A 25792-nucleotide genomic window follows, 5' to 3' on the forward strand; every position below is an offset into this window, starting at 1 on the left:
TTTGTTACACAGAACCATCTGAGAAGCCGTCATTGGAAGCTGTTTGGAAAAGGGCAAGCTCTTTCAAAAAGTACTTGGCAGGCGATTGGATGAACCATCTGTCAATCAAACTCCTGTCGGAGCCAGTTGGGAGAAGAGTGAAAACATCTTTTCCATCGAGGAAAGCCTTCAGTGCCGTTCTTTGCTCTTCTTTCGGTGTAGAAATACTCTCCAGCTCTGATAGAACTGATGTTATTGCAATATCTACGCTAATCTCTTCAGGAGCCGCCATTGTTTAGAAGGAACAGTCACCTCTCCGTGTCGTTGCGTCATACACACCTAAGCCACGCCTGTAGCTGCTAGTAGCTCCTCACAGGACGCTGATTGAACCGTGCTCTGGCTTGTCGGACACAAATGCATTACTTGAAGCCTGACAAGATGGATTTTCGTGTGATCTTGTGACATCATGAGAAGTTGATTGCATGAACAGATCTCGAGATATGCGAAGGACAGCCATACATGCATACATACATCCATACAAAGACAGAGAATACTTCCTTTACAGTTAGATGATGCTGCTACAGCGCCACCTATTGGTCAAATGGCACCAAATTTGCTATGGTCACTCGTCATATCTACACATGTCCACCAAATGTGGTCGCAATAGCACAAAGCATTCAGGAAATATGACATCACAGCACAGCATTTGAGCAAAGTTTGAGGGCCAGCTACAGCAGAACCGTATGGAACAGCAAAAATACATTAAAAAAACGTTCCCCAGCTTGGTCCAGAGATGTTCTGTACCAAATTTGGTGATGATTGCTCAACATTTGTGGGAGCAGGAGCAAAAAAATCATATTTGCACAAAATTCTAAATTGCTGAAAATCTAGACGCAAATGGGCGTGGCTTATATGGATAGATTCATCTGGAACCCACAAAATCCAAAATTTCTGAGACTTAGAGTTCAAACTTAGAGGCCAAAACATAAAGTTCATTGTTATAGTGCCACCATCTGGCCAAATTGTACAGACTTCGACACTGCACGTCGTTGGGACCCCAGCAATACACCTGCAAAGTGTGAAGTAGATCGGATTAGCAGTTCTTGAGATATTTAAAGGCACCACCTATTGGCCAAATGGCACCAAATGTGTCATGTCATAGTCCCTCAGACATCATATCTACACATGTCCACCAAATGTGGTTAGAATAGCACAAAGCCTTCAGGAGATATGACATTTTTTTAAATATAAGATCTGCCCACGGCATTTGAGCTAATTTTGAGGGCCAGCTATAGCAATACTGTGTGGAGCATCAAAAATCAAGTAACTTGTTCCGGCTTGGTTCAGAGATGTTATGTACCAAATCTGAAGACAATGTCTTCAAATTTGTAGGAAAAGCAACAAAAAATCTGATTTGGACTAAATTCAAAATGGCGGAAAAAAATAATTTTGTTTCTTATGGTTAAAAAATTACAGGCCAAAACATAAAGTTCATTGTTATAGCGCCACCATCTGGCCAAATCACACCACATTCAACACTGCACTCCCTTGGATCCCCAGCAACACGCCCACCAAGTGTGAAGTAGATTGGATGAATGGTCCCTGAGATATTCAAAGGACACACACAGATAGACAGAGATTCCTTGCTTTATAGTGTGATCTTGAGTCACACGCTCACAGTATTGTGTGGGCTCAAATATGTTCAGAAATCATTTGAAAGAGAAATTCAAGTTTGTGAATGTGTTGAAAAGATTTTTGTAGTCTGAATGAAATTGTGAGGTAAGACTCTGCTGCTTTTGTGAGCATCTGAGTACCGACTCAAAGCAGAAAACTATGTGTGAAACAAAGTTCCCACACTGAGTGACACTAAAGTCACACATAAACAGACACATCTATGTCACAAGAACACATTTTTGCTCTGCGTTTACAGCTGAAGTCAAGGCCAAAATGTACCTCACAGTCAATATAATTTGTTTCATTCACTTTACAGCATTCAGAATATGCAGATTTTACAGTGTTGTTTTTTTTTGCAAAAATACTGAAGTAAAACTACGGTATTTAAAATGAAATAAAATAGACAGGAGTATTATCAGCTAAATTCACTTAAAGTTAAACATCATGCAACAGAATGGGTCCTGTTATATCACATAATAATGGATTATTTTTATGTGTAAGCAGCATTTCAATGTTGCAGCTGATTGAGGTGAATTCTTTAATGACTTTATACACTTTAGTGTAATGTTCAATACGCTTTGTATGGTAAATCAACTAGTTATTGTAATTCTCAAATAGACATACTGTAGCATGTCATAATGTTGTTTATGCAAAATATTGCTCCTTCGAGTACAAGTTGTACTTATGTACATAATTTATGTAAATATACATAGTTAAGTTTAGTAAGTTAAGGAGAGATGATGGTTTAACTCCCCCATACGTTTTAATTCACATACTTATGAAGATGCTAATATGTATATATTAAATTATATCAAACTTCCAATCCGATCCTGTTAACGTGCACCCACAGCTTTGATGATGGAAACAGCTTTTCCAGGTTTATTAGGATATTTATATATTTACTTGTTTAAAGGTGCTACTGTAGAAACATGGCGGCCGTGAAGCGGACCTGCTCCCCATGTAGATATAAACGTCTCATTCTAAGCTAACGAAAACACAATAACTCTTATTATCAGGTGATTATACACTAAAGAAAACATACTTATTAACATTACATTCCATTTCTGCCAATAGATCCCTCTATATGCTGTTCATTTAAGCGACAATGTGCCAAGCTAACAAGTAGCCGGAAATATTTTGAGCAGAGTTGCTGCAGATCACAAGCAAGGCAGAGCTCACCGCTCAACGAACCTTCACACTGTTGCAGAGACATAAAAAAAGGCATTCATAAATCTGCCTCACTGTGGAAAAATAGAACAATTCCCCAATGACTGAACCTAAAATGACTGGGATTCACGCCTGTGCATATGTTGGTTTCCCTCTTCTCTCTCTCTCTCCAGCTAAGGTCTGCAGGAGCTGCTGTAATACAGGAACTCTTCCCCAGAGTCTCCTCTATCGGCACTCTGGATATGTCGGACAACGGTACGGTGGCACGCTGCATCACATCCCTCTGTGACCTTGACTCTTTGTCCTCGGGCAGGCGAGGTTTGAGTTGGCTGTTAGTGAATCAAGCCATGCTGAGCAATATAAATGTATATATGTATGTGTGTGTTGACAGGTCTCGATGCAGACCTGCTCACAGTGCTGCCGGCCCTCTCCAGACACCCGTCCCTCAAACACCTATATCTGGGCAAGAACTTCAACATCAAAAACAGGTGCTGCTCTATGTCACGCTCTACTGCCGGTATTTGTGTATGTACGTGTGTGTGTGTGCATGAACACGAGGGTGCGTGCGCTACATACGCCAGCTCGAATATACGTGTCTGTGATTTAACTTCCGTATTCATAAGCGGGTGCCGCTCCCCGGGCAGACAGCTCGCTGCCGGCAGGAAATGACTCACGCCAGCTCATCCAGCTTTTGTCCCTGTTTGTCTGCAGGGTTCTGGATGAAGTCCTGCAGAAGCTGGTTCATCTCATACAGGAGGAGGAATGTGTGAGTGATAACACAGGAAATATACTGTGTGATGCAAATTTACTAGTTTTCTGGCACTAGTTTCATCATACAAATAGAAAATTAATCAGCTGCAAAGACACAGAAAAATACACGTATTCTAGTTTCTCTCCGGAAGGAAAAAATACGACGGTGTATTAGGGCCATTGTAGGTAAAAGAAAAAATTATGATACCGGGGAGGGGGGTAATATTCAGAGAAAGAAATCTGAATTTCAAAGATTAAAGTCATAATTTTACGAGAGAAAAAAACTTGGATATTTTCTTGGATTAAAGGGGCAAATTTACGAGAAAAAACTCATGCATGATTATAAAGTCGTAAATCTACGGAAAAAAACTCAGAAAGTTATTATTATTATTTTTTACCTTCAATGGCGCTAATACGCCTTCGTAAAAAATAATAAAGATTATAAAGTTGTTGACCTAAAGGGGATATATAACGCTCATTTTCAGGTTCATGTTCTTGTATTTGGGGTTTCTACTAGAACATGTTTACATGCTTTAATGTTCAACAAAACATATTGATTTTTTAATACTGTCTGTCTGAATAGACCTGTATTCACCCTCTGTCTGCAACGCTTTGTTTTAGCTCCTGTCTCTTTAAGACCCCCTCCCGAAACATCCCAGCCTGATTGTCTGATTGGTTTGCGAGAAAAATATGGTGCACCTTTGCAAAGGTAGTTCTCAAGCCAAGGGATGTCACGGTGTCCCGTCGTCACAGGGACAATAGAAAATGTGTTTGGGACGCAGTAAACTCACTATCGACTCGTCCAAAGGACGCACCCTATTTATAAATTCTAATGTTATCATCAAGTGTTCAAATCTTCTAAAATGTAGTTTTTGCTGATAAATTTGAATAAATCAATTTGTTTGAAGGAGATGTTTTCACAGCAATATAAAACAGATAAAAGAGAAGGAATAATTACCTGTTTATCTTCCTAACAAAAAACAGTATGCAAACGGTAATAAAGGAGTGGATGTTAAAGTACATGGGAATTATTGTTTTACTTTTTTTTTTTTTTTAATGTGTCATCGAATTGGTATCGAGAATCGTAGAATTTCACTGGTATTAGTATCGACTACTAAATTTCTGGTATTGTGACATCCCTGCTCAAGCCGTGGGTGGAGATACTGAGATTGCGGGTGATATACTCTTATGAGCCTGCATGTGACATAGGAAGGGGAGCCAAATCTGAATGTCGAATCACATGTTTTCTGATCTAGGTAGCCCACAAAAAACTGACTGGGTTGTCTTATCTCACAGTTTGTGGGTTGGTAGGAACTCCAGAATGCAAACTCCCAAATGTATGAGCACAAGCACTGAGAAAGTGAGTTTTTCATGACATGTCCCCTTTTAGGTTAGAACATAATTTTTGCATTATGTTTCACTGCAGACGTGTCACTGTATCATCAATTATTACTGTCTCCTGTGTCTTGCGGGCACAGTGTCTATATCCCTACACACACATATTGTAAATAATTCATACAAACAGCATGTAAAGTCATGTTGGCGAGGAGTCGCATCACTCCACAGTAAATTTCACCACTGCACTTTGTCCTCACGGCTCTCCAGTCCCCTCTTCTCTTTCCGACGCTCATTTTTACTCGACTTGATTTATTCCTAAATATCAGACTCATTTTAACACGTGTCTTTCCCTTCTGCCTCTCCAGGCCCTGCAGTCTCTGTCTCTGACCGACTCGCGCCTGCGTTCTCGGGGCACCATGCTGGTCAACGCCCTCGGCAGCAACACCTGCCTGAGAAAAGTGGACCTGAGCGGGAACAACATGGACGACATCGGTGCCAAGATGCTGAGCAAAGCCCTGCAGATCAACACCACGCTCAGGTGAAGGAAGAACCAATGTATATAGAGAGAGAGGATATTTCTTTGTTTTTTTCTGCAGTTTAACGTGTGCTCTATATACGGAGGTTTGTATTCAGTGCATCTCACCACTTTGCCCTGCAGGAGTGTGACATGGGATCGCAACAACACCTCTGCATCGGGATTTCTAGATGTGGCTCGAGCACTTGAACAGTAAGAGCATTAAAACATCATCTACACAGATCGTCAATAAATAAGAGGTTATCTTATATATGTGCTGCAAGAACGGTGTTGACTTTAAGAAAGCGTGATAGATTTACCTTCTATTTAAGAGCTCTGCGACGTGAGCTGAGCAAATTGTTGCTTTCCACTTTGCTATCTTAAATGGTCCAGACTTATCTTTAGGCTAAGGATGACATGGTTGCAAAGATCAAAGTATTACTCACTCGTTTCATGGCATAGGAGGTATTTTGGGATGAGCTCTGTCCATTGGGGATATTAACCTCAACAAAACCCTTGAATATTTAACCCACTTTATTTCGTCTCTTTAGTCTGTTACTGTCTCCTTCAATAACTTCACCTCTCCTCTGTTCCTTCCTTCCTTCCTTCCTCTCTCTCAGTAATTTCACCTTGCAGTACATGCCTCTACCCCTAAGTGACATCAGCCAGGCGTACCGCAGCGCCCCCGAGAGGACAGAGCAGGCACTGACCAAGGTTGGCATCGCAGACCAGCCACAGTCATCGTCAGAAACTTAAATTTAAAAGACTAAATCAAGTTTTACTTCTATCATTTGCATTTAAACCATTCATTTCAGCCGGTCTCACCAAATGGCGTATGAATGACACGCCAATTTCTTAAAAGGTGCTAAATGCGAGATTGGGAACATTTCTATTGCCTCTGCACGGCTCTCAACATGGTCGTTAGCTGGCGGCTCGCAGCTAACAGCACTAACAGTGAAAACAACAGCAACAGTGCTGACAGAGATAACAGTGTTAACCTGAGGGGAGAACCGGAGGGTTGGTGCTACGCTTCCACAACGCCGGCAATGGTCGGGATTAATGGATTTCAACCAGGAGACCGGTGTTTGTGTACCGTGTGAAACTATTTCGAAGTGACGTTTGTGACGTGTTTTCCGTACTTATGTTACTTGTTTATATACATATTTCACTCAGTTTACGTACTTATGTTAAGCCCAACCATGATGAACTAAGTGATTTTGTTGCCTAAACATAACTGTTTAACGTTAAGGATATGGCGTTCAATGACACGTGAAAAGTCGATTCAAAACGTGAACGTGAAACGCGACTGATGGCGTTATCAGCTGTAACCGCCGTATGAGAGCAGTGCAGAGCGGCGGTTGTGAGCAAGCCAGTGGGGCACGCACACATGCACGAACATGCACTAAAAGGCACGCGTGGCCGGCCCAGCGATGTCAACAAAGCACAGAGAAACTCTGATTACAACACACACAGAGGGAGAGAGACTTCATTCTCTGCTCAGGTAGACATTACGCCTCTATATCTTTACATAGACAATAGTTTTTTGATGCTATATTAATACTCTGAACACCTTTTAGATGCTTTTAGGAAACGGGGCCCAGAAATGTGAAATCTAAAATGAGACAGCAGCCTCTTCTCTGCATCCTTTCGCTCTGCTTCATTGCACTTTGTTTCCTCAACAATCTGCTCGTTGCATCATCATCACCTCGTCTTTTCTGTCTGTGTCCTCCTCGTGTTTTTGTTTTATTAAACTCGTAACTCTCTTCTGTCTCTGCTGCACAGATCCAGCGCTCTCTGGTGAGGAACAACCAGACACAGCGCTTCTCTCAGAGGCAGGCTCTGCGGCTGCACCAAGGCCTGGTTACGAGCACCGCCGAACAGGTAGCACTCATCATGTGTGCGGCGTATGTTTATGAGTGTTTTATGTGTGATTTAGCTCATAACACTTCCCCCCGCCTGTCTGTTTCCAAGGTGATGGAGCGCCTCTGTGTGCGTGTCCAGCAGCAGGTGTGCGTGTTACGAGGCATCGGAGAGATGGAGGAGCTTCAAGCTGCTAAACAAGTGTTAAAAGAGGCCAGGAACTCCCGAGCTGTGAGTGATGGGAAACGTCTGAGCGTAGTATTTTTATTACTGTCACACGTAAATTTGAATCCAATATTTTCTTTTCTTTCAAGCTGTACCCGTCACTGTGTGAGCTGGCTCATGTGCTGTCTGTGGACGGGCCGGTGCGGCAGAGACTGGACTCTCTGGCTGGTGAACTCGCCAAAGCTGCAGACAAGGAGCTTCAGGTAGATATAACAGCGTCTTTTCATGCCGTGATCCGTTCGCAGACGACTGAGTTACTGATCGCTGGCATTCATTGCAGGTGATCGTCGACTCTATGGTGTCTCTCTGTCGCGAGCTCTGCCCTTTATCTTCTTCTGCGGCCGAGAGGTTGAGTCCTTCGCTCTCATCTGTCTCCGAGCGCGTGTCCATCCCTCGCTCTGCCATTCGGACAGCTCTGATGGAAAGAGCAGCGCAGGACATCCACCGAGCGTTAGAGTAAGAGTAGAAGTGTTGAGCAGCAGTAAAAGGTTGAATTTGATAAGTAGGTTATTGATTTCCTCTCACTTTAACCTCTTCCCGTCCGTCTCTCCCTTTCCCCCTAACCCAATCTTCTTGTGCAGAGAAGTGAAGCTGTCAGTGGTTTCATATCTCACCAACTCCATCGTGGACCAGATCCTGCAGGAGCTCTACGCCACCCACAAGACCCTGGTAAATATACTAAAAGATATTATGTGTCTGAGAGAAAGTGAGTGGGCGTCAGAGAGACTGAAGAGCACTACTGTCTGCCTCAGACTCGGCAGGTGTCTCATCTTAAACGCTGGGAGGGGACATGTGACGATGGGACGGGCTGGAGGTTCAACAGACACAGAGACTCTCTGGACATCACAGATGAGGAGCTCAGCACCAGCATAGTGAGTATGAATATACAGACACATGTTGGGCTGATATCCATCTTTACATTTGTCCTCTTGTATTGCAGGGGGTTCGGTGTCTTTTCCACTTTTTCACATTGACATTTTTTTTTTTTTTAAATAGCGGGTTTTTCGCAGGATGTCCAGTGTCGAGCTAGTGACGATTCTTTCTGACCACTCAGTGGTCTGCAGAGTTTTAACTCCTTCTAGTATCGGCTCAGCTCGCTTCAAACCTCGACCGAGGAGGTACCTAAAAAAATTCCACAACTTTTGCTAATGGAAAAACAAACAAGAGCAAGTTAAGTTGAGTAGAGCCGTGCCGCACAATGCAGTGGAAATGCTATATTAATCATCAACAAATATTGTTCCTCCAGACTATATGTTCCTTTTAATGTTCGTGTTGATGTTTTTCAAACTTCATTTTGATGATGATTTTCAAGTTAAATGAGTAGGTCTTTCAGTGTCATCTTATCGGCACATATATACAGTTCCCCCTACAGTATTTTACCAATTGTCGTAGTCTTACGATATTGGTCAATTTATTCCATACAGTTTATTTCAGTTGCAGTTTCGTCTTTTTTGTATTCCGCCTGCAGCTTTCTCTGAATGATTCCCAAAAGTATTTTAAAGATATTGAAAAGTATTTTGCTCTGTGTATAATTTTCAATCAAAACATTCAGCAATCTCTTGCCAATATAAAAAAAGCCCACAAACTATGAAAACTTTCAGCAATTTATTTTTTATCACACTGCCTCCAGCATTTTTTTTGTCTCCTTTGTACAGCATGTATTTCAATTTTGGAGTCACAAAATACCGTATTCTTCCAACTCTTGCCGAGACCTTGAGGTAGTATAAGTGTGACTTTCTCACATATTATTCCAGTCTTCCACAGATATTTCCATTTCTGTCTCCCATTTCTGTCTGACATGAACAGTTGAGTAGTTTATGGAGTTTTTTTATTCTATTGTATAGTCGTGATATTAGACATTCGTTGTCTTTAATCTTATATGCATCAAAAGAATATGTCGACTAAACTAGGGTCACTCTCCTTCACTTGTTTACCATAGAAATACACTTCTAACCAGAAAACACAGCCTCAGTGATGGATGGATAAAATGATGGATTTTCCTCTGGGTTCTGGCATTTGAGACGATACACTGACTTTCTTGACAGAATCACTGAAGGTCAACATTTGAAAAGCCCAAAGTCCTCCACTGGAGACATTTCAACGATACTTGGATTGATTATGAATCGTCAATTCAATTGTGTTTTGGCCTTTAGAGGCTTTTCACTGATTGGTTTGATTGAAGGCCGATAATTCCTACACTGTAAGTCTGACTGGCATTAAATCAGAATCAGAACGTTCAAAGTAGGTTTTCACTTAGAGGGAATTTGCCTTGATGTTTGGTGATTACAATAAACATATTAAGAGGAAATAGAAAATACAAGCAAAGTACTGCAAAAGTCAAGAACATAATTGAAGTTTTTTTAAATAAAAATCTACTGTAGATACTTTAAAAATACTATAACTTTATAAATATGTACAATATAACTGTTTTAGAATGAGAGAGCTGTACAGTTTTGTGCTGGATGTGCAAAATTATTGATATGGGGATGTGCAAAAGTTTACAGTAAAGAGAATATGTGCTTTACAGGGATGATAGTCCAAGATGTGCATTAATATAACGCAATATAACGGTACGAGTCAGAGAGGAGTGACTCAAAAAGTTTGTGTCCGGGGTGGGAGGGGTCGGCCACAATCTTTCCTGCCTGCCTCAGGGTCCTCGATGCGTACAGGTCCTGGAAGGATGGCAGATTGCAGCCAATCACCTTCTCCGCAGAGCGAATGATATGTTGCAGTCTGCCCTTGTCCTTGGCAGTGGCAGCGTACCAGATGGTGATGGAGGAGGTGAGGATGGACTCGATGATGGCCGTGTAAAAGTGCATCATTGACTTTGGCAGGTTGAAATTCTTCAGCTGCAGCAGGAAGTACATCCTGGCACAAATCAAGTAATCTTTATACACGATGTGAAAAAATACCTGGTCCCCCTTACTTACTGTACCTAGTGCTTCATGGATGCAAGCCAAGGCAATCAACTAGGCTACACACACTTTGCACGCACATCACCAAGTCTAATACCATTAACACTAATGCTGCTTGCACAACTACACAACTATGTCCTGCAACAGAATCCTGCAAAAGCCTTTCTCTCTCTAACCCGACACACACGCTGTACAACTTTTCACCATATGCACAACCCATTTATCACAATTCAGTCACAACAGATATAGCCGTGCCTGTGTAGACAGTCGAGTCAGCGGTGCACAATTACCGGGATAAGGTGTATACATGCAACGGTATCCCGGTTTCTTTCTGAGTACTCAAGCTAGCATATCCGGGTTTATGAAAATGGGATATGGTTAAACCCGATCATAAATAGGTTATTCATGTGCATAATCAATGTCTAGTAACTTTCTCTAGCTACAACAAGAGCAAGTCTGAGTTGGTCAATTTGATGCCTCCAACCCCTACTAAGACTCTGCAGCCATGATAGCAGCTCTGTGTGGCTGTACTTTATTTAAATGCTTATTTCTGGATGCTAATATGCTCACAATGACAATGCTTGATGAAAAGAGGATCACCAAAATTTGGTAGGATTCATCCTCTGGGCACCATGAATGTCTGTAAAAAGATTTCCCAGCAAGCCGTCCAAAAGCTGTTGAGATATTGGACCAAAGCGGTGGACCGACCAACAGACTGACATCTATACCGTCATGCCTAAAAAGCATGGCTACAAACCTCAACCAGCTATCTGCCTTGATCCTTCATACTGACTTTATCTTTCATGAACAATCGTTTTCTATAATCAAGCTTTCCCTGCAACCCCATGATCAAGTTAATCACAGACTATTTGTACAGTTCTTCTTCTACCTTTTAATGTCCCAGTGTGTGTATTTGTTATTTTACACTGACTGTTTTTACATGTTGTACAGCGCTCTGCTTCACGTGTTGTTTTGAAAAGTGACTTGACAAAACTCCACCGACAGAAGCACTGATCGGCCTGAAGGAGAGCTTGTATCATTTGTGCTACTTGACATGTTTCCTGCTCGTGTGCCTTACTCTAATACTATCCCTCAGCATCTCACTATCGTTTTTTTCTTCTTCTTCTTTTTCCTCGCAGGACACAATAGCCATTAAGAAGCGCAGCTCGAGAACAAGACGAATACGACCTGTCTCCACCAGGCTGAGTGAGTACTGCTGTATATCCTCTTATCCTCCTCTCTCTCCTCTCTTTCCTGTCGAGCTCTGACCCCATCTTGTCTCTTTCAGGCCTCCATTAGTGATTTTTCTGTTCCCCCTTTCCTCATCTCTCCATCTGAAAAGTCTGTTAATGGCTGTTTTAATTTGGCCCGAGCCAAGTCGGAGTCAGTACATCTCAGATTGTTTTAAATTTGTCGACTTTGAAGCGGAAACGATGGCTCACTGTACTGTAACTCTCGTCTCCTTGACTTTGCCTTTCCTGCCCTCACATCCTCTATTAATCTTTCCACCTGCCATCAGGTCTGTGTGACGACTCCAGCTCCTCTCCACCCCCCTCCGTGCCATCGTACTCCTCGCCGCTATCCCGCTCGGCATCCTGGGAGGGCCTGTCAGAGCTGCCTACACAGGGTCTGCCTCTCCATCATGTGACGCGGGTTCGACCGAGGCCTCCGCGGAGGCACAAAGGAGGCCACATCCCGGCTGAGACTGTAAGGCGGGTTTGATCTCGTCACCTTTTGACACATCCATCCATCCATCCATCCATCCATCCATCCATCCATCCATCCATCCATCCATCCATCTATCCATCCATCCATCCATCTATAATCTATCCATCTACAGTATCTATGCATACTTCTTCCATTTCCTAATGTTCATGCCTGCTGGCAGTGACTCCTGTCTTTGTCAGAGGAAATCTATACAAAGTGGATGGTTGGAATTGGATTATTTCATCTCACTGAAGCCAGTGTATCCATTTGTTTTATTGCATACAGAACATTTACAAATCAAAACCCAGTGCAAGTAAATTGACCTCTCTAAAAAGACTGTGTGTGTGTACAGCATGAAAATGGAGGAATAAGCCCTCTTGATGACGGACTCCCAGATTTCTACACTAAAAGAGTTCTCCCTGACAGGTAAGAGTTCCTCTACTGTTATCTCTTCTTACAGAACATCCCCTCCATTTACACGTTTTAACTACAACGTCATACATCCCTTTAAAAAAAGTTGCTCTGATGTCTTAGAAGACAAAAATGACCCCTTTCTTAAACTGCCATAAAAATACTATATATTGATATAATTATCCACTTTCACCGAGTTAACCAAATTGAGTCCTGATCATAACTACCAAATATTTATTCATTTTCAGAATTTTAACCCTTTAAATGCCAGTTTGTTTACATAATGCCACTGTTATTTTTTATGAAATAAAACACACATAAAATTTAATTATTGCTTGAATACAAAATTCTAGGGGGAATTTGAATTTTTTCACAGTCTTTGATATGTCAATAATTATCAACAACACTGATTTTGACACTCCATAATACAGCAGCGATGCACCTAGTGGAAACCAGGAGAACAGCATGTATTAGCCCCATAGGGCAAACATGAGAAAAATGTGTTTAACTTAATTTATTCAGGGAGGTTTCTCTGAGCGCAATGCTCTCTTTTTCAGAGCTTCACACCTGGAAGCTGCCCAGTACAACCCCAGTCTGTTCTGCTTGCCACTGAGCAGCTCCACTACAGTGGTTCGAACACCTCAATGGTGGTAATGAGGGAGAGGCAAGCGCTGCTTTTTCACTGAACCCCACCCAGATTTATCCTGCCGATCCGGGGCATTGAACCGACAACCTTCCGGTCACAAGCTCGCTCCTCTAACCTTTAGGTCACCACGTTCTTGGCTACACAGTTTATTATAGTCATTAGCGGAGCTGAGGTTGAATTTCCAAAATGACAAACTAACACCCTTGCTAAAGTGTATGCCATAAACATTAACACAGCCAAAATGAATGAAAAATTAAAGATTAAAAAAGTGAAAAATGTCCCTAGTGATGCATGAGGGTTAAATTACTGCCGTTTCCCAAAGCATCCCCTAAGTTTTTAGATTGAGTTCCTACTTTTCAAGCCGTCAAGCAGCGCTTTGAAAATCAACTTACAGAGTTTTCAAACTTGCTTGAGATACTGGAGGTAATCTATCACATTGAGCAATTTGTCACGTTTATGTTATTGTCGCAGCTGTGAGCAGAAACTGCTTTGAGAATTCTTCTTGTTCAAGGACGTCCGACAGAGTTTAGCTGCTGAACAGCAACAGTTTCACAGTAAAGGTTTACAAAAAATATATTAATCATTAACAGATTAAAATGTTCTAATGTGTGCAACAATAAACTGTTAGAATAACAAATTATAGCATTACTAATAATTCATAAATATTCATTATCATTTCATTATTTGTTAACAGTAAAATAATTATTAACTAAGTTTAATCAACTATCAATTTACCATTTATAAATAATTGTTATTATATTACCCACTATTTTCATACTGTACTGAAGTGAATGGACCCCTGTGGTTGAAATGGCTGTAATCAATCATTCTGTGTGCTTTGAGGAAAGTCAGCAGTGTACTAAATTCAAATCTTTACCAAAAGGTAGCTTAGAGGAATAGCAGACAGTAAGAGTATTTTTCATCCATCGATATACAGTATATAGTTCCTATGTGATTGTATTACAAAAGGGAGGAAGCCGGTAGCAAACTAAGAAGGGCACACAACAAAAGACACAATACGAACATCCATCCATCCATCCATCTTCAACCGCTTATCCGGGATCGGGTCGCGGGGGCAACAGCTCCAGCAGGGGACCCCAAACTTCCCTTTCCCGGGCCACATTAACCAGCTCTGACTGGGGGATCCCGAGGCGTTCCCAGGCCAGAGTAGAGATATAATCTCTCCATCTAGTCCTGGGTCTTCCCCGTGGTCTCCTCCCAGCTGGTCGTGCCTGGAACACCTCCCAAGGGAGGCGCCCAGGAGGCATCCGTGCTAGATGCCCGAACCACCTCAACTGGCTCCTTTCGACGCAAAGGAGCAAGGACTCTACTCCGAGTCCCTCACGGATGACTGAGCTTCTTACCCTATCTCTAAGGGAGACGCCAGCCACCCTCCTGAGGAAACCCATTTCGGCCGCTTGCACCCGCGACCTCGTTCTTTCGGTCATGACCCAACCCTCATGACCATAGGTGAGAGTAGGAACGAAGATTGAACGGTAGATCGAGAGCTTTGCCTTCCGGCTCAGCTCTCTTTTCGTCACAACGGTGCGGTAAAGCGAATGCAATACCGCCCCTGCTGCTCCGATTCTCCGACCAATCTCACGTTCCATCGTCCCCTCACTCGCGAACAAGACCCCGAGATACTTAAACTCCTTCACTTGGGGTAAGGACTCATTCCCTACCCGGAGTAGGCAATCCACCGGTTTCCTGCTGAGAACCATGGCCTCAGATTTAGAGGTGCTGATTCTCATCCCGACTGCGTCACACTCGGCTGCGAACCGATCCAGTGAGTGCTGGAGGTCGCAGACCGATGATGCCAACAGGACCACATCATCTGCAAAAAGCAGCGATGAGATCCTCAGCACACCGATCTGCAAACCCTCCTCCACCCGACTACGCCTCGATATCCTGTCCATGAATATCACGAACAGGATTGGTGACAAAGCGCAGCCCTGGCGGAGGCCAACCCCCACCGGAAACGAGTCCGACTTATTGCCGAGGATCCGAACACAGCTCTCGCTTTGGGCGTACAGGGATTGGATGGCCCTGAGAAGTGCCCCCCTCACCCCATACTCCCGCAGCACCCCCCACAGTATCTCCCGGGGGACCCGGTCATATGCCTTCTCCAAGTCCACAAAACACATGTAGACTGGATGGGCATACTCCCAGGCCCCCTCCAGGATCCTTGCGAGAGTGAAAAGCTGGTCCGTTGTTAATACGAACAGACTTACACTATTAGAGTAAAAGCAAGAGACTGTGAAAAGTGAAGCTTCAATAGAACAAATACAACAAATGTATAACCTTGGTTGGTGCCAACCAACACAACTAGTTGTATAAAAGGAGTCTTTACTGTTTCTCATTCACTTAAAATACCATCCATTAAATCAGGCTGGATTTAGGTTTGAAGAAATTCTTCTAAGTGTGATATTCTCTTGAGCCAAACATTAAAAGATTGCTACCTTTTCTGCAATTTCCATATTACGTCTTAATTCAATGACATTTCAATTAATGCGATTCTGACAGCTTATGTACTGAGGCTTAATATTAATTGGCTTATATTCAGGTTATTATAATTCAGGAAGGTTGTGTTTCTCTGACCAGAGTGTTGTCAGTCTTTTAAGTAATCTCACGGCGAGGTTCAGCTTGCTTAGCACATCCTCCTGCAGGCTGCTCAAAGGCAATTGAATCTGCTGTCCATCATCTTTACTCAATCACAACATAAATATAGTCACTCTTTGATGATTAGAGGAGCGGGAGCTGGCAGTTTGGAGCATTTGGGGGTTGGGTAACAAGACGTGATAGGTCAGTTGGTGACTGCATGGTGTTGATCAAAGAGATCTGAGATTCAGGAAGGAGAGGTGAGTTTTTTGTTTTTTTACACAGCTCAAAGGAGGATGTTAGCTGTTTGTCGTGATTTTGTTAAATTTGTGATCGGTCTGCTTTGGAAATGAACGTTTGGTCCTACAGTGAAATGAAACAGAATTAAAAAATAATGTGCTAAAACATGCAGAACCACTAGTGTGATCCTTTAATGCAGTGGTTCCCAACCTGAGGTCCTTAAGTTGCCCACACTAAAAGAGTTTTCAAATCCTACCAGATGTTGAAAATGTGAGAGAGCCCAAACATAACGACATGTTATGTTGAATTTAACAGTTTTGTTCCTATAGTGTGTGGAGAGCACCAATTTGGCCAAAACAGCACACCACACGCTAACAGATTCATTCATCAAACAACAAGAGTCACGACTAAAAAAAACAGAAATCTGTTTTAGAAGAATTAGTGATGTTAGCTTTTACTTTGTACTGAAAATTCACGAAGGATGGATGGATGAAGTCATGGAGACACGTTAAATAAACACTTGCGTTGTTGCCATAAATCAACAAGTTGGTCCTCCATCTCTGAGCTCCATCTCACTACTACTTTATGCTTTACGTTTTGCATTAGCTCATGCATTAGCCACAGCTGCCATGACGGCGGTGGTTGTCCTTCCTTCTTCAGTCAGCTTGGTTCTCTATTGGCTATTGTGCTTTCCCACCTTTTTGAGATCGGTACAGCCAGGATGGACTTCTGAGCCGATCGGGGGATGTAAAAAACACTCTTAACGTTCCTCACACCACAGGAATATCTGGAAAGATAATCTTTAGAACCATCAAGAAATCGGGGCGTTGATGATGATCGTCGGGAGGTGGGGGGGGAATCGTGTAGTGTGTACCCGGCATAAAGGGGACGCCAAAGATCACGGGTTGCGCCAGGATTTGTAAAAATTAGATTTGCCTATGTATAACTAAAATCATAATAACACACTTACTGGATTAGTTTTACAAAAGTCTGTAAATAAAACTATTTCAAAATATATATTTTTTGCTACTTAGCAGCAAAATCTAATGAAATATTCTGCTGCAATCCGTATTTGTTGCCGTTTAGCCTTTCAAAAACAACATTTTCACTGCCGTCAAAAACCTATTTGCTTTCCCGCTCCCCGCACACAAGGGAAGGCCTGAGAGAGGACGGACCCGCTGGTCTATGTGGTAAAAAAGTGACAGTGACAAGTGCAGAGTTTTACCCAATGTTGAACATTTTTCAACGTTCCCGAAAAACGCCATACGTACGGTAGTTAGCGCAGAATAGACGCTCAGCGCCTTGTCGCGCTGCTGCCGTTTATAGCAAAGTGTAGAAATGTGGCACTCCCATTGCAAATAATTCAAAAAACAAAAAACGCGAACATAGCGGTTGTGGCAGTTGCTTGCCATCCCCTGCGGTTGGCTTGTCAATAGCGCGGTAATGCAATATTGCTGTTATTGTGACAGCCCTACCCCGACGAAAACAATATTATAGTAAATTAATCAAGTTGTTACAAAGATCATATTACGTATCTGCATTAATTTGGCAAATATGTCAAGACATCATCACTTTATTTATGTTGATGAAACTGACAAGTTCTATTCATTAAAGAAAGTTGATTTAATAAAAAGAAAAAGATTTAATACGCTGAATCACTTTATTCAAACTGAGGATTTTGTTCAAGGATGTGTAATTTTTGTCAGGGTGTTGACGTAGTGGGGGCTCAGCTTTTCTTAGTGGGGGGGCTTCAAGGAAAACAGGTTGTGAACCACTCTTTTAAAGTATAATTGCAGCAGTTTGGTTTAAGCTTTTATTTTGGTGGAGCTGAATTGAGGAACAGCTGCCACAGCTTATCAGAATAACGTTGCTCCCTGCCACACTGCAGATCATCAAGTTAAGTCAGTGCTTTTTATGTGATTGCATTTTATACTATAAAGAAGTGCACTTTAGATAAATCATTATGTAGCAAGAGATGTAGCCTAGCAACGCTCAAACGGCCAATGTACTGTACCAGAAGCATAGTGAACAAAAAGCCGGCGTGGATGTCTGTGAAGAGTTCAATGGCATCCTAACAGACATGACTGGACTTTATGTGTGACATTCAACCGCTCTCCCCTCTTCCAGTCAGCTCTCCTCTCTGCACAAAGCCCACTCGCTGAGGAGGAAGAAGAGGAGAAACATGCTGGCCATCTTCGGTTTCCGTAAGAACCGCAGCCAAACGCTGTCCACTCCGGGGCCGGAGTCTGAAGCAGAGGTTTATGGAGACGGGTGTCACTTTGTTGCTACAGCACCAACAGGGTTCGTGTATGCACAAACACAACACAACACACACACACACTCCATTTAGAAAGGTATGGCCTTGAAAACACAACACAATGCCCATAAGATGCACTAGATCAGAGATTTACAAACTGTGAGACGCGCGGAGGAAGGGGTGAGGCGATTTGCGTCATACTTCTTTTCAAAGTCATAAATCAGTCAAATCCAAACACAGACACGTCATACACATATTTTTATATTAAGGGTGACTTCCACTTCCTGAGGATAACCTTATCTCCAATGTCCAAACAAACACACGTGCATAAATCCACTTAGAAATAATAGAAAAAAAGACGCTCCTTTTAATTTCAGAACTTGTCTCAGACTTGTCACGTTTTTAAGTTTCCTTCAGTATCAAAGTAATCCAGTGATAGCTGTCTGTACATCCATGGGAACATTGCAAAAAATAATCTGATAATAGCTAATTCTGCATTCTTTTATAAGGTGCCAGTTTGCCAAAATGTTGGGGGTGGCACAGTTGTCTCAAAATCAGCCTACAGTGTCAGACTTTGACTTCAACAACCACACTAATACATTTAAACGATCTCCATACATATAAGCGTTCTAGCACAAATTTTTGCCTGTGTTAGGTTGCTTGGTTACAGAAAATATAATAATCTTGTTTGATACTTCAGATCTGCCTGAGAAGATCCCACACACACTCAAACAGAGATGAATTTAGTGGGAAAAAAACAAGTAGGGCTGTCAAAAGTTAACGCGATAACGGATAAACGCAAATTCGTATAAACAGCACTAATTTATTTAACACCTTAATGCAACTTGCAATTTTTAGGTGGTAGCGGGCTCAGTTTTAAAGCTAGCGTGAAGATAATGTTATCATATGAAACTAAAAAACCTAACGAATACATCGGTACCAACTATGTCATACAGGAGGTTAAATAATGCTTCATACTTACGCAAAATTTTAGCGAGGAAAAACTGTCATGGACGTTTTCAAAGGGGTCCCTTGACCTCTGACCTCCAGATATGTGAATGTAGTAAATGGTATAGGTATATAGGTACCCACGAGTCTCCCCTTTACAGACATGCCCACTTTATAATAATCACATGCAGTTTGGGGCAAGTCATAGTCAAGTCAGCACACTGACACACTGACAGCTGTTGTTGCCTGTTAAAATTTGAGCATATTTTGTATGTTAAATGCAGTACCTGTGAGGGTTTCTGGACAATATGTGTCATTGTTTTGTGTTGTTAATTGATTTCCAATAATAAATATTTACATACATTTGCATAAAGCAGCATATTTGCCCACTCCCATGTTGATAAGAGTATTAAATACTTGACAAATCTCCCTTTAAGGTACATTTTGAACAGATAAAAAATGTGAGATTAATTTGCAAGTAATTACGATTAATTATGGATAATCATGGGATTAAATATTTTAATCGATTGAAATCCCTAAAAACAAGTTTTATTTTTTAAACGCAGTTACAAGGGTGCTATAGGTTACTATAGACTGAAAATAGCTGCACTAGATAACACACAAACACAAAGGACTCATTAATTTTCCTTCCATATTCTACTGTACAGCTTCACATTTATCTCTTCTTGGCTCTTATAAGAACAGTCAGCAGCACTGAACTTCATAAATACTCTGACAAATATCACTCTAAATCTCCCTCATGTCTTTGTTGATATGAGAAATGGCTGCTGGTGCAGGCAAGCTGATAGCAGCGTGTGTACACAGATGTAGATGACAGCCAGTGGCTCCGATTCTGGATCCAACAGTCAGCCAAGTGATTAGAGATGAACACGCTGCATGTCAAATACAGATTAGGATAGCAAGATGGCTGATTTCTGACAGTAAAAATGATACTTCCTAATTACACTTAAAGCTTACGGTCTTTATTCTGTATTTTGAATTTGTGGAAAATATCAGCAGCAAATGTTTCACGCAGGCTAACATCGTCAGTGTCTTTCGATTTTTAGGACGGCCACAGAGAATGTATACACTCTCCTTCAGCCTCCGAGGTCCGCTGGCAGGGCTGGATCGCCCGGCGAAGGGGCTGATGGGAAAATGAATGATCACCAGGGGAAAAATACTCTGGTTTTGAGTCCGCCACCAGTGCCGGGCATCCCTCACCCGGGAGGAGGAGGAGGAGGAAGCAAACACCCTTTTTATTCTCCCAGAGAGGTACAGTCAGCAGCCGTGTCTCTATTCAGTTGTCAAGTGAATTTTAAGCCAACTTTTGATATGTCGCAAAAAAGGAAATGTGAATTAGGCATGTTTGAACAGAGTAGAAGAAGAAGTAGAGTTTGCGAAACGGACACAAAATCAAGTCAGCTTGGCCATTTTACCATCTGCGAGAGAAAAATGGAGAGAGGTCCTCATGAATTTGTTTCAATTGGGCAAGTTTGAATAGTTCCTTCATATCAGCTTGGCCATGTTTAATACTGTCTGGAGAGGAAGACAAGCATTCACGCATTAGGGGAATATCCGGGAGGACGCCGACAGCAGAAACAGCTGATCAGTCATGTGAGTTAAATGTTCGCTACGTTATGGTACGTTTCCACAGGGGCGTTTTTTTATGGCGAGGGGTCGCCTCGCTTCCCAGCCTTGGACGCTTGATGGGCTGCCACGAGACACAAGGCACTCTGCACATGATTGGACAAACGCTTTCCCTCAGGGGCTGCTGCTACCAGCTTTAAACCGCAACCAACATGGCGGCTTGTTTGGAAACTTTCTTATCTTATATCACGAAAATAGTTTGTAATGTGTTTCTGAAAACATTCTATGCAAGAAATAAGCCATGTAGTTGCTGAATCTGTCTTTATTTTAAATCGATAATGGTTAGTTTAAAAGTTTCTCGGGAGTTTCCAGACTCTGCGAGTCGCGTCGGACGTAATAATAATCCATAATCCATTTAGCACATTGACTCCTTTTCGACAAAGGCAAAAAACACCTCAAGCGAGCGTAAAAACTTTTTTTTGCAGTTGATGAAGTTTTATCAAATTTAGCCGTTTCCACACAGCTTTTCTAACACGATAACGTGCATAAAAATACGTAAATGGAAACGTGGCTATGTGACCCAACACGAGTATTCATTGTTACTGGAAGTTTGCCTCGGGGTGCAATCTTGTCTTTTGCCTCTTCTTGTTGTGTTTTGACAGAAATCCGAACAGGATGCTGTGTTTGAACACCCGTCAGAGTCAGACAAGTACTGGGTGGAGGACAAACACAGGACAACAGAGGTGCTGCACCCGTTGGTGGAAGAGAGACCCGGCGACCAGCACGCTGAGAAACATGTAGACAGACAGCGGTTTGATAGCAGGCTGCAAGAAAGGACTTTTGGAGAACCGAGGACGACCGACAGACCAACGGACAGGTACCTGACTGAGAGTAGACACCCAGACAGACACGTGGACAGACAGTGGACTGTTGACAGACACACCCAGCGGCAGATTGACAGAAAGATAGAAAGACAGTGGATGGGCGGCAGACAGATAGACAGGTCGTGGTCAGAGAACAGGCCGACGGACATACAGCTGGAAAGTCAGTGGACTGAGAGCAGACATGGGAGCAGGAAGGCGGAGAGACAAGTGCAGGTGCTTCAATTGGTTCAAAGGCCGCTGCCTCCGTACCCGTCGGACAGGACGCCTTCGCCGAAACAGGAAACGGATCCTCTGAAAAGCACAGAGGCGGCAGCGACAGACTGGCACCAGCAGGACACGCAGGGAGACAGACAAGTGTGTCCCGATGCCGGCGGAGGGTTCACGGAGGCATGGAGGAGCGGCGGAGGAGGAGGAGGAGGAGGAGGAAGTCGAGCTGCTTCCTGTGCATCTAAACCCGATCCCCCGCCGCAAAGCAGCAAACCCAACCTGTCCAAACTGAGGCAGAGACATCGGCTCGAGAGCGCAGACGCTCTGCCAGGTACTTCACTGTCTGTCAGCCACGTTAGAACGGAGGTTTTAGCATTTTGCAGAAGAGGTTTCGGCTGCAATCGTTGTCGCCTCGGTGTGTAAAAAAACCACCACCAACCTGCATGTAGGTGACAGTGACTTGTTTTTGATTCATAGGTACAGAGGAGGAAGGAGATGTAGAGAAGGAAACTGGAAAGATGGAAAGGAAAGAGAGAGAACGAAGAAGAGACTCGGAGGGACAACCTCCTCCGATTCCAGAAAAGGTGTGCAATTTATAGCCATGCAGGGTTCGGTTTGTCCCATTTGTTTTGTGCAAAAAAAAACATATATAAATCCATCAATAGTTATTGTAAATCTAGAGCAAATTTGCCAGTTGCAATAATTGTCTTTGTGATTTGTTCATGTTCAACAGCCAAAGACGTCCTCGTATGTGACATTTCCAAAAGAATCAGTCAATGAGAGGAACTTACCTCCTCCTCCTGTGCCACCTCCTGTTAACAAGCCTGTGCATGGATTACCAGACAGAGCCGCATCTCAAGGTAACTCCACTGAAAACACAACAAACAAACAACTTAAAGTGGTGTTAACACATGTATAACATAAGTAGCTCAGTTGTGTTCACATTCCCATAATGATGCCTGCCAGAGCTTTGACATCACAGTAAATGGCTCACCGTTTTGTTATTGGTTCAAACTCTTATTTTGGGAAAATCAAGGTGCAAATAAACAGCTTAACCTGTAGAAAACGTCACAGGAAATACACGTATTTGCCATTTGTTATACGAGAAGATCGATACCACTCTCGTATCTGTCTGTTACGTATGAAGCTGCAGCAGTAGTCGGGGAGAACAGAAAGTTGTGGCTTTACAGTGGTTGTGTGTTGGACTACTTCTTAGCCCGGCACAGTGACTTCCTGCCAAGCAACCAGCGTAGACTCTACAAAGTCACTGTTCCGAGCCAAGAAATTGTCTGGCAGATAACATCCGATAACACTGTGCTATCTCGTTTGTACCAATTAAACAAACAGTGTTTATTAGTGAGCTTTAGACATGCTGGTAAAAGGATTTTTATACCTTCAGACAGAGCCAGGCTAGCAGTTTTTTAGTCTTTATGCTTAGCTAAGCTGATAGTCTTGCTGTAGTCTTGAAAGCAGTATTGATCTTCTCATCTAACTCTCAACAAGAAAATGAAAAAGGGTATTTCAGCTAAAATATTCCTTTAAACAAATTATAGCCAGTAGTAGGAGGACATTACAAACAAAGAAGTTTGTCTCCTCTTGCGAGCTCTACAAATAAAAATCGACTCCCACGAGGAGCTCCATCCTAAAACACAACTTAGGTGTTATATAATCGTCCAACCAGAGGAGATCATAGCCCTTAAATCATATAAATGTAATCATTTGCATGAAACATAAACTGGACACAGCCCATTCTTTTCAGACCATTAAACCTACTAACTGCTGTGGGTGATGGTAATGTACCTGAATGTGACTGTACACACACCAGAGATCTTTAACTAAATTCTGCTTCACATAAGGTTCTAGTGTTTTTATATTTGTAATATAGGTTTGTGCCATACATTATCAGACCATCTGTCACGCTGGGGAGTGCAAGGAGTAGGGGAAGGACCAAAACACAGACGAAACAGGCAGATTTGTGCAGTTCAATGAGTAATTGCATGAATGAGCTTACAGGCAGAGAGTCCAAAAGGCAGGCAGGTAACAGCAGGTAACAGCAGGCAGGTAGATAACAAGCAAACAGCTACCAAAACTCCATCCAGCAATGATGATCTGAAAAGAAAAAAGAAAGTGGACTGGTGTGAGTGCTAGGAGTGACTGATGAGGGAAGTGAGAACAGGTGAGCAGGTGAATGAGGAAGTCTGGTGAAAAAGTCTCAGGACATCTGCTGGACAGGTAGGGAACAGCAACTAAAACTAAAAGAGGAAGTGGGGATGTGGCTGAAGAGGAGGGGCAAAGGAACAAACTGTGACACCATCACAGACTGTATATTAGAAGTGGACGTAGTCACCGTGACGTCACCCATTGGTTTGTGGAATACGGTTTCAAAGCCTCGAGCCTCGATTTTGGCTGACGCCATCTTGGTTATTTGCAACCAGAAATGACACGAGCGGGTGGAGCTAAGTACAACCGAACACTGAATAAAGCTGGGCATACACTGTCCGATTTTAGACATGTTGTTGTGTAATTCCAAGTCCTACTGTACGAGTAGATAATTTGCGATGTAAAGCCAAAGCTCACGATTTATGTGCTCACACTGTACGGTCCGATCGTCAGCCACGACCTGAGTGTTCACACTGTACGTGTAAAATAGAAGAAAAGAAAAAAACGGCCCGTCGGCCCCTGCGGACCATTCTGGCTGTTGACAGTTGTCAATAAAGATTGGTTTGAAAGCTCCGAGGCAGGTAAAGTTTGTTTGCCAGCAGAGGTCTGTAGGGGTCACAATGCTGACAAGGCAGAAACATGCTGCCTTGATCAGCTGTGCCATCTAAAAAGGCGTATATGGACTTGCAGGTGGCTGGGAAGACGTGGACAATATGGCTTGTCCATTTTGCAGCGTGTCAGAAATTCATCCGACTGGTTGACGACCGACGAAGATTAAGCTCGGTCCAACCCTAAAATGAGTCGCTTGGCTCAAAATTCGGGCCAGAAACGGGATATAATCGTACAGTGTATGCCCAGCTTAAGACATTTTTAGGCGACCACAATGATACAGTTAACTTTCATGAACTGAAAACACACCGTGAAAAGGTTAAAGTTGTAAGAGAAAAACACGGACAACTCCCAGACCGGACAACGATGTGGTAGCGACCTGTCAATCAAGGTAGTCACGCCCTAAAGCATCCCCTGCTTTATGGTCTGTTTGACTCTAAATGGGACCATAATTTACTAAATGAACATCATGCGATTGAGACCATAAACTCATGTTTACAATGTTTACTGAGGTAATAAATCAAGTTCTCATAGACTTCTATCCAATCAGACTTGCAATCACAGGAGTCGCCCCCTGCTGGCTGTTAGAAGGAAGGCAAGTTTAAGGCACTTCAGCATTGGCTTCACTTCTCAGACTCGGAGGTTGCTGCCTGGACACCATCTATCCCTTGCGTTACTCTTTACATGTAAACTAGTTTTTCTTTCATGCCTGTTGTTCAGGTGATGAAGGATTGAGACCTCAGGCACCAGTGAAACCACAGAGAAACAGAAAGGCCATGTCTTGTGACGCAGGTACAATTTGTCTTTGTCTCCATCACATTATATACAGTACACCTATTATTTAACTGTATATTTATGTTGGCAATTTATGTATATATGTTTATCTGTGTGTAAAGCGTCTGTATCTAACTGTTCATTTGTGTTTTTTTTGTCCTCACTGAACTCAGGCACTGACAGGGAAAGCCCTAATAACGTTGAGAAGCCCCCAAATCGCAAACCCCCCGTGAAAAAACCTAGACTACCCCAAAACAGAAATAAGTCACTGGACTTGTCTGGTACTCGTCTCTCTGTTTTTATTTGTGTGTGTGTGTGTGTGTGTGTGTGTGTGTGTGTGTG

At 42.6% G+C, this 25792-nt stretch overlaps 1 protein-coding gene and 1 long non-coding RNA gene across 5 annotated transcripts in view; one reads left to right on the plus strand and one right to left on the minus strand.

Moving 5' to 3' along the window:
• LOC141768113 (capping protein, Arp2/3 and myosin-I linker protein 3-like) overlaps positions 1-25792 on the plus strand; it is a 45382-nt gene that overhangs the window by 17052 nt on the left and 2538 nt on the right. For 2 of the 4 annotated variants that reach the window (XM_074636069.1, XM_074636072.1), the window contains 22 exons: positions 2994-3075; positions 3212-3308; positions 3532-3586; positions 5274-5446; positions 5567-5635; positions 6043-6136; positions 7205-7303; positions 7394-7513; positions 7597-7710; positions 7788-7963; positions 8089-8176; positions 8260-8379; positions 11562-11628; positions 11942-12129; positions 12482-12555; positions 18152-18325; positions 20297-20501; positions 21479-22238; positions 22385-22491; positions 22641-22767; positions 25397-25468; positions 25624-25731. In XM_074636069.1, coding sequence (XP_074492170.1) covers positions 2994-3075; positions 3212-3308; positions 3532-3586; positions 5274-5446; positions 5567-5635; positions 6043-6136; positions 7205-7303; positions 7394-7513; positions 7597-7710; positions 7788-7963; positions 8089-8176; positions 8260-8379; positions 11562-11628; positions 11942-12129; positions 12482-12555; positions 18152-18325; positions 20297-20501; positions 21479-22238; positions 22385-22491; positions 22641-22767; positions 25397-25468; positions 25624-25731 — 3169 coding nt within the window. The remainder of the gene's footprint in view (positions 1-2993; positions 3076-3211; positions 3309-3531; positions 3587-5273; positions 5447-5566; positions 5636-6042; positions 6137-7204; positions 7304-7393; positions 7514-7596; positions 7711-7787; positions 7964-8088; positions 8177-8259; positions 8380-11561; positions 11629-11941; positions 12130-12481; positions 12556-18151; positions 18326-20296; positions 20502-21478; positions 22239-22384; positions 22492-22640; positions 22768-25396; positions 25469-25623; positions 25732-25792) is intronic. The other 2 variants (XM_074636070.1, XM_074636071.1) reach the window with 2 other exon arrangements.
• Positions 18133-25378, minus strand: LOC141768114 (uncharacterized). The gene is made up of 3 exons (XR_012593995.1): positions 23919-25378; positions 22699-22776; positions 18133-18270 (listed from the first exon to the last, which is right to left on the minus strand). It is a non-coding gene; the product is annotated as an uncharacterized LOC141768114 (long non-coding RNA).

Source organism: Sebastes fasciatus, chromosome 5 (genome assembly GCF_043250625.1).
Source record: "Sebastes fasciatus isolate fSebFas1 chromosome 5, fSebFas1.pri, whole genome shotgun sequence".
Taxonomy (NCBI): Eukaryota; Metazoa; Chordata; class Actinopteri; order Perciformes; family Sebastidae; genus Sebastes; species Sebastes fasciatus.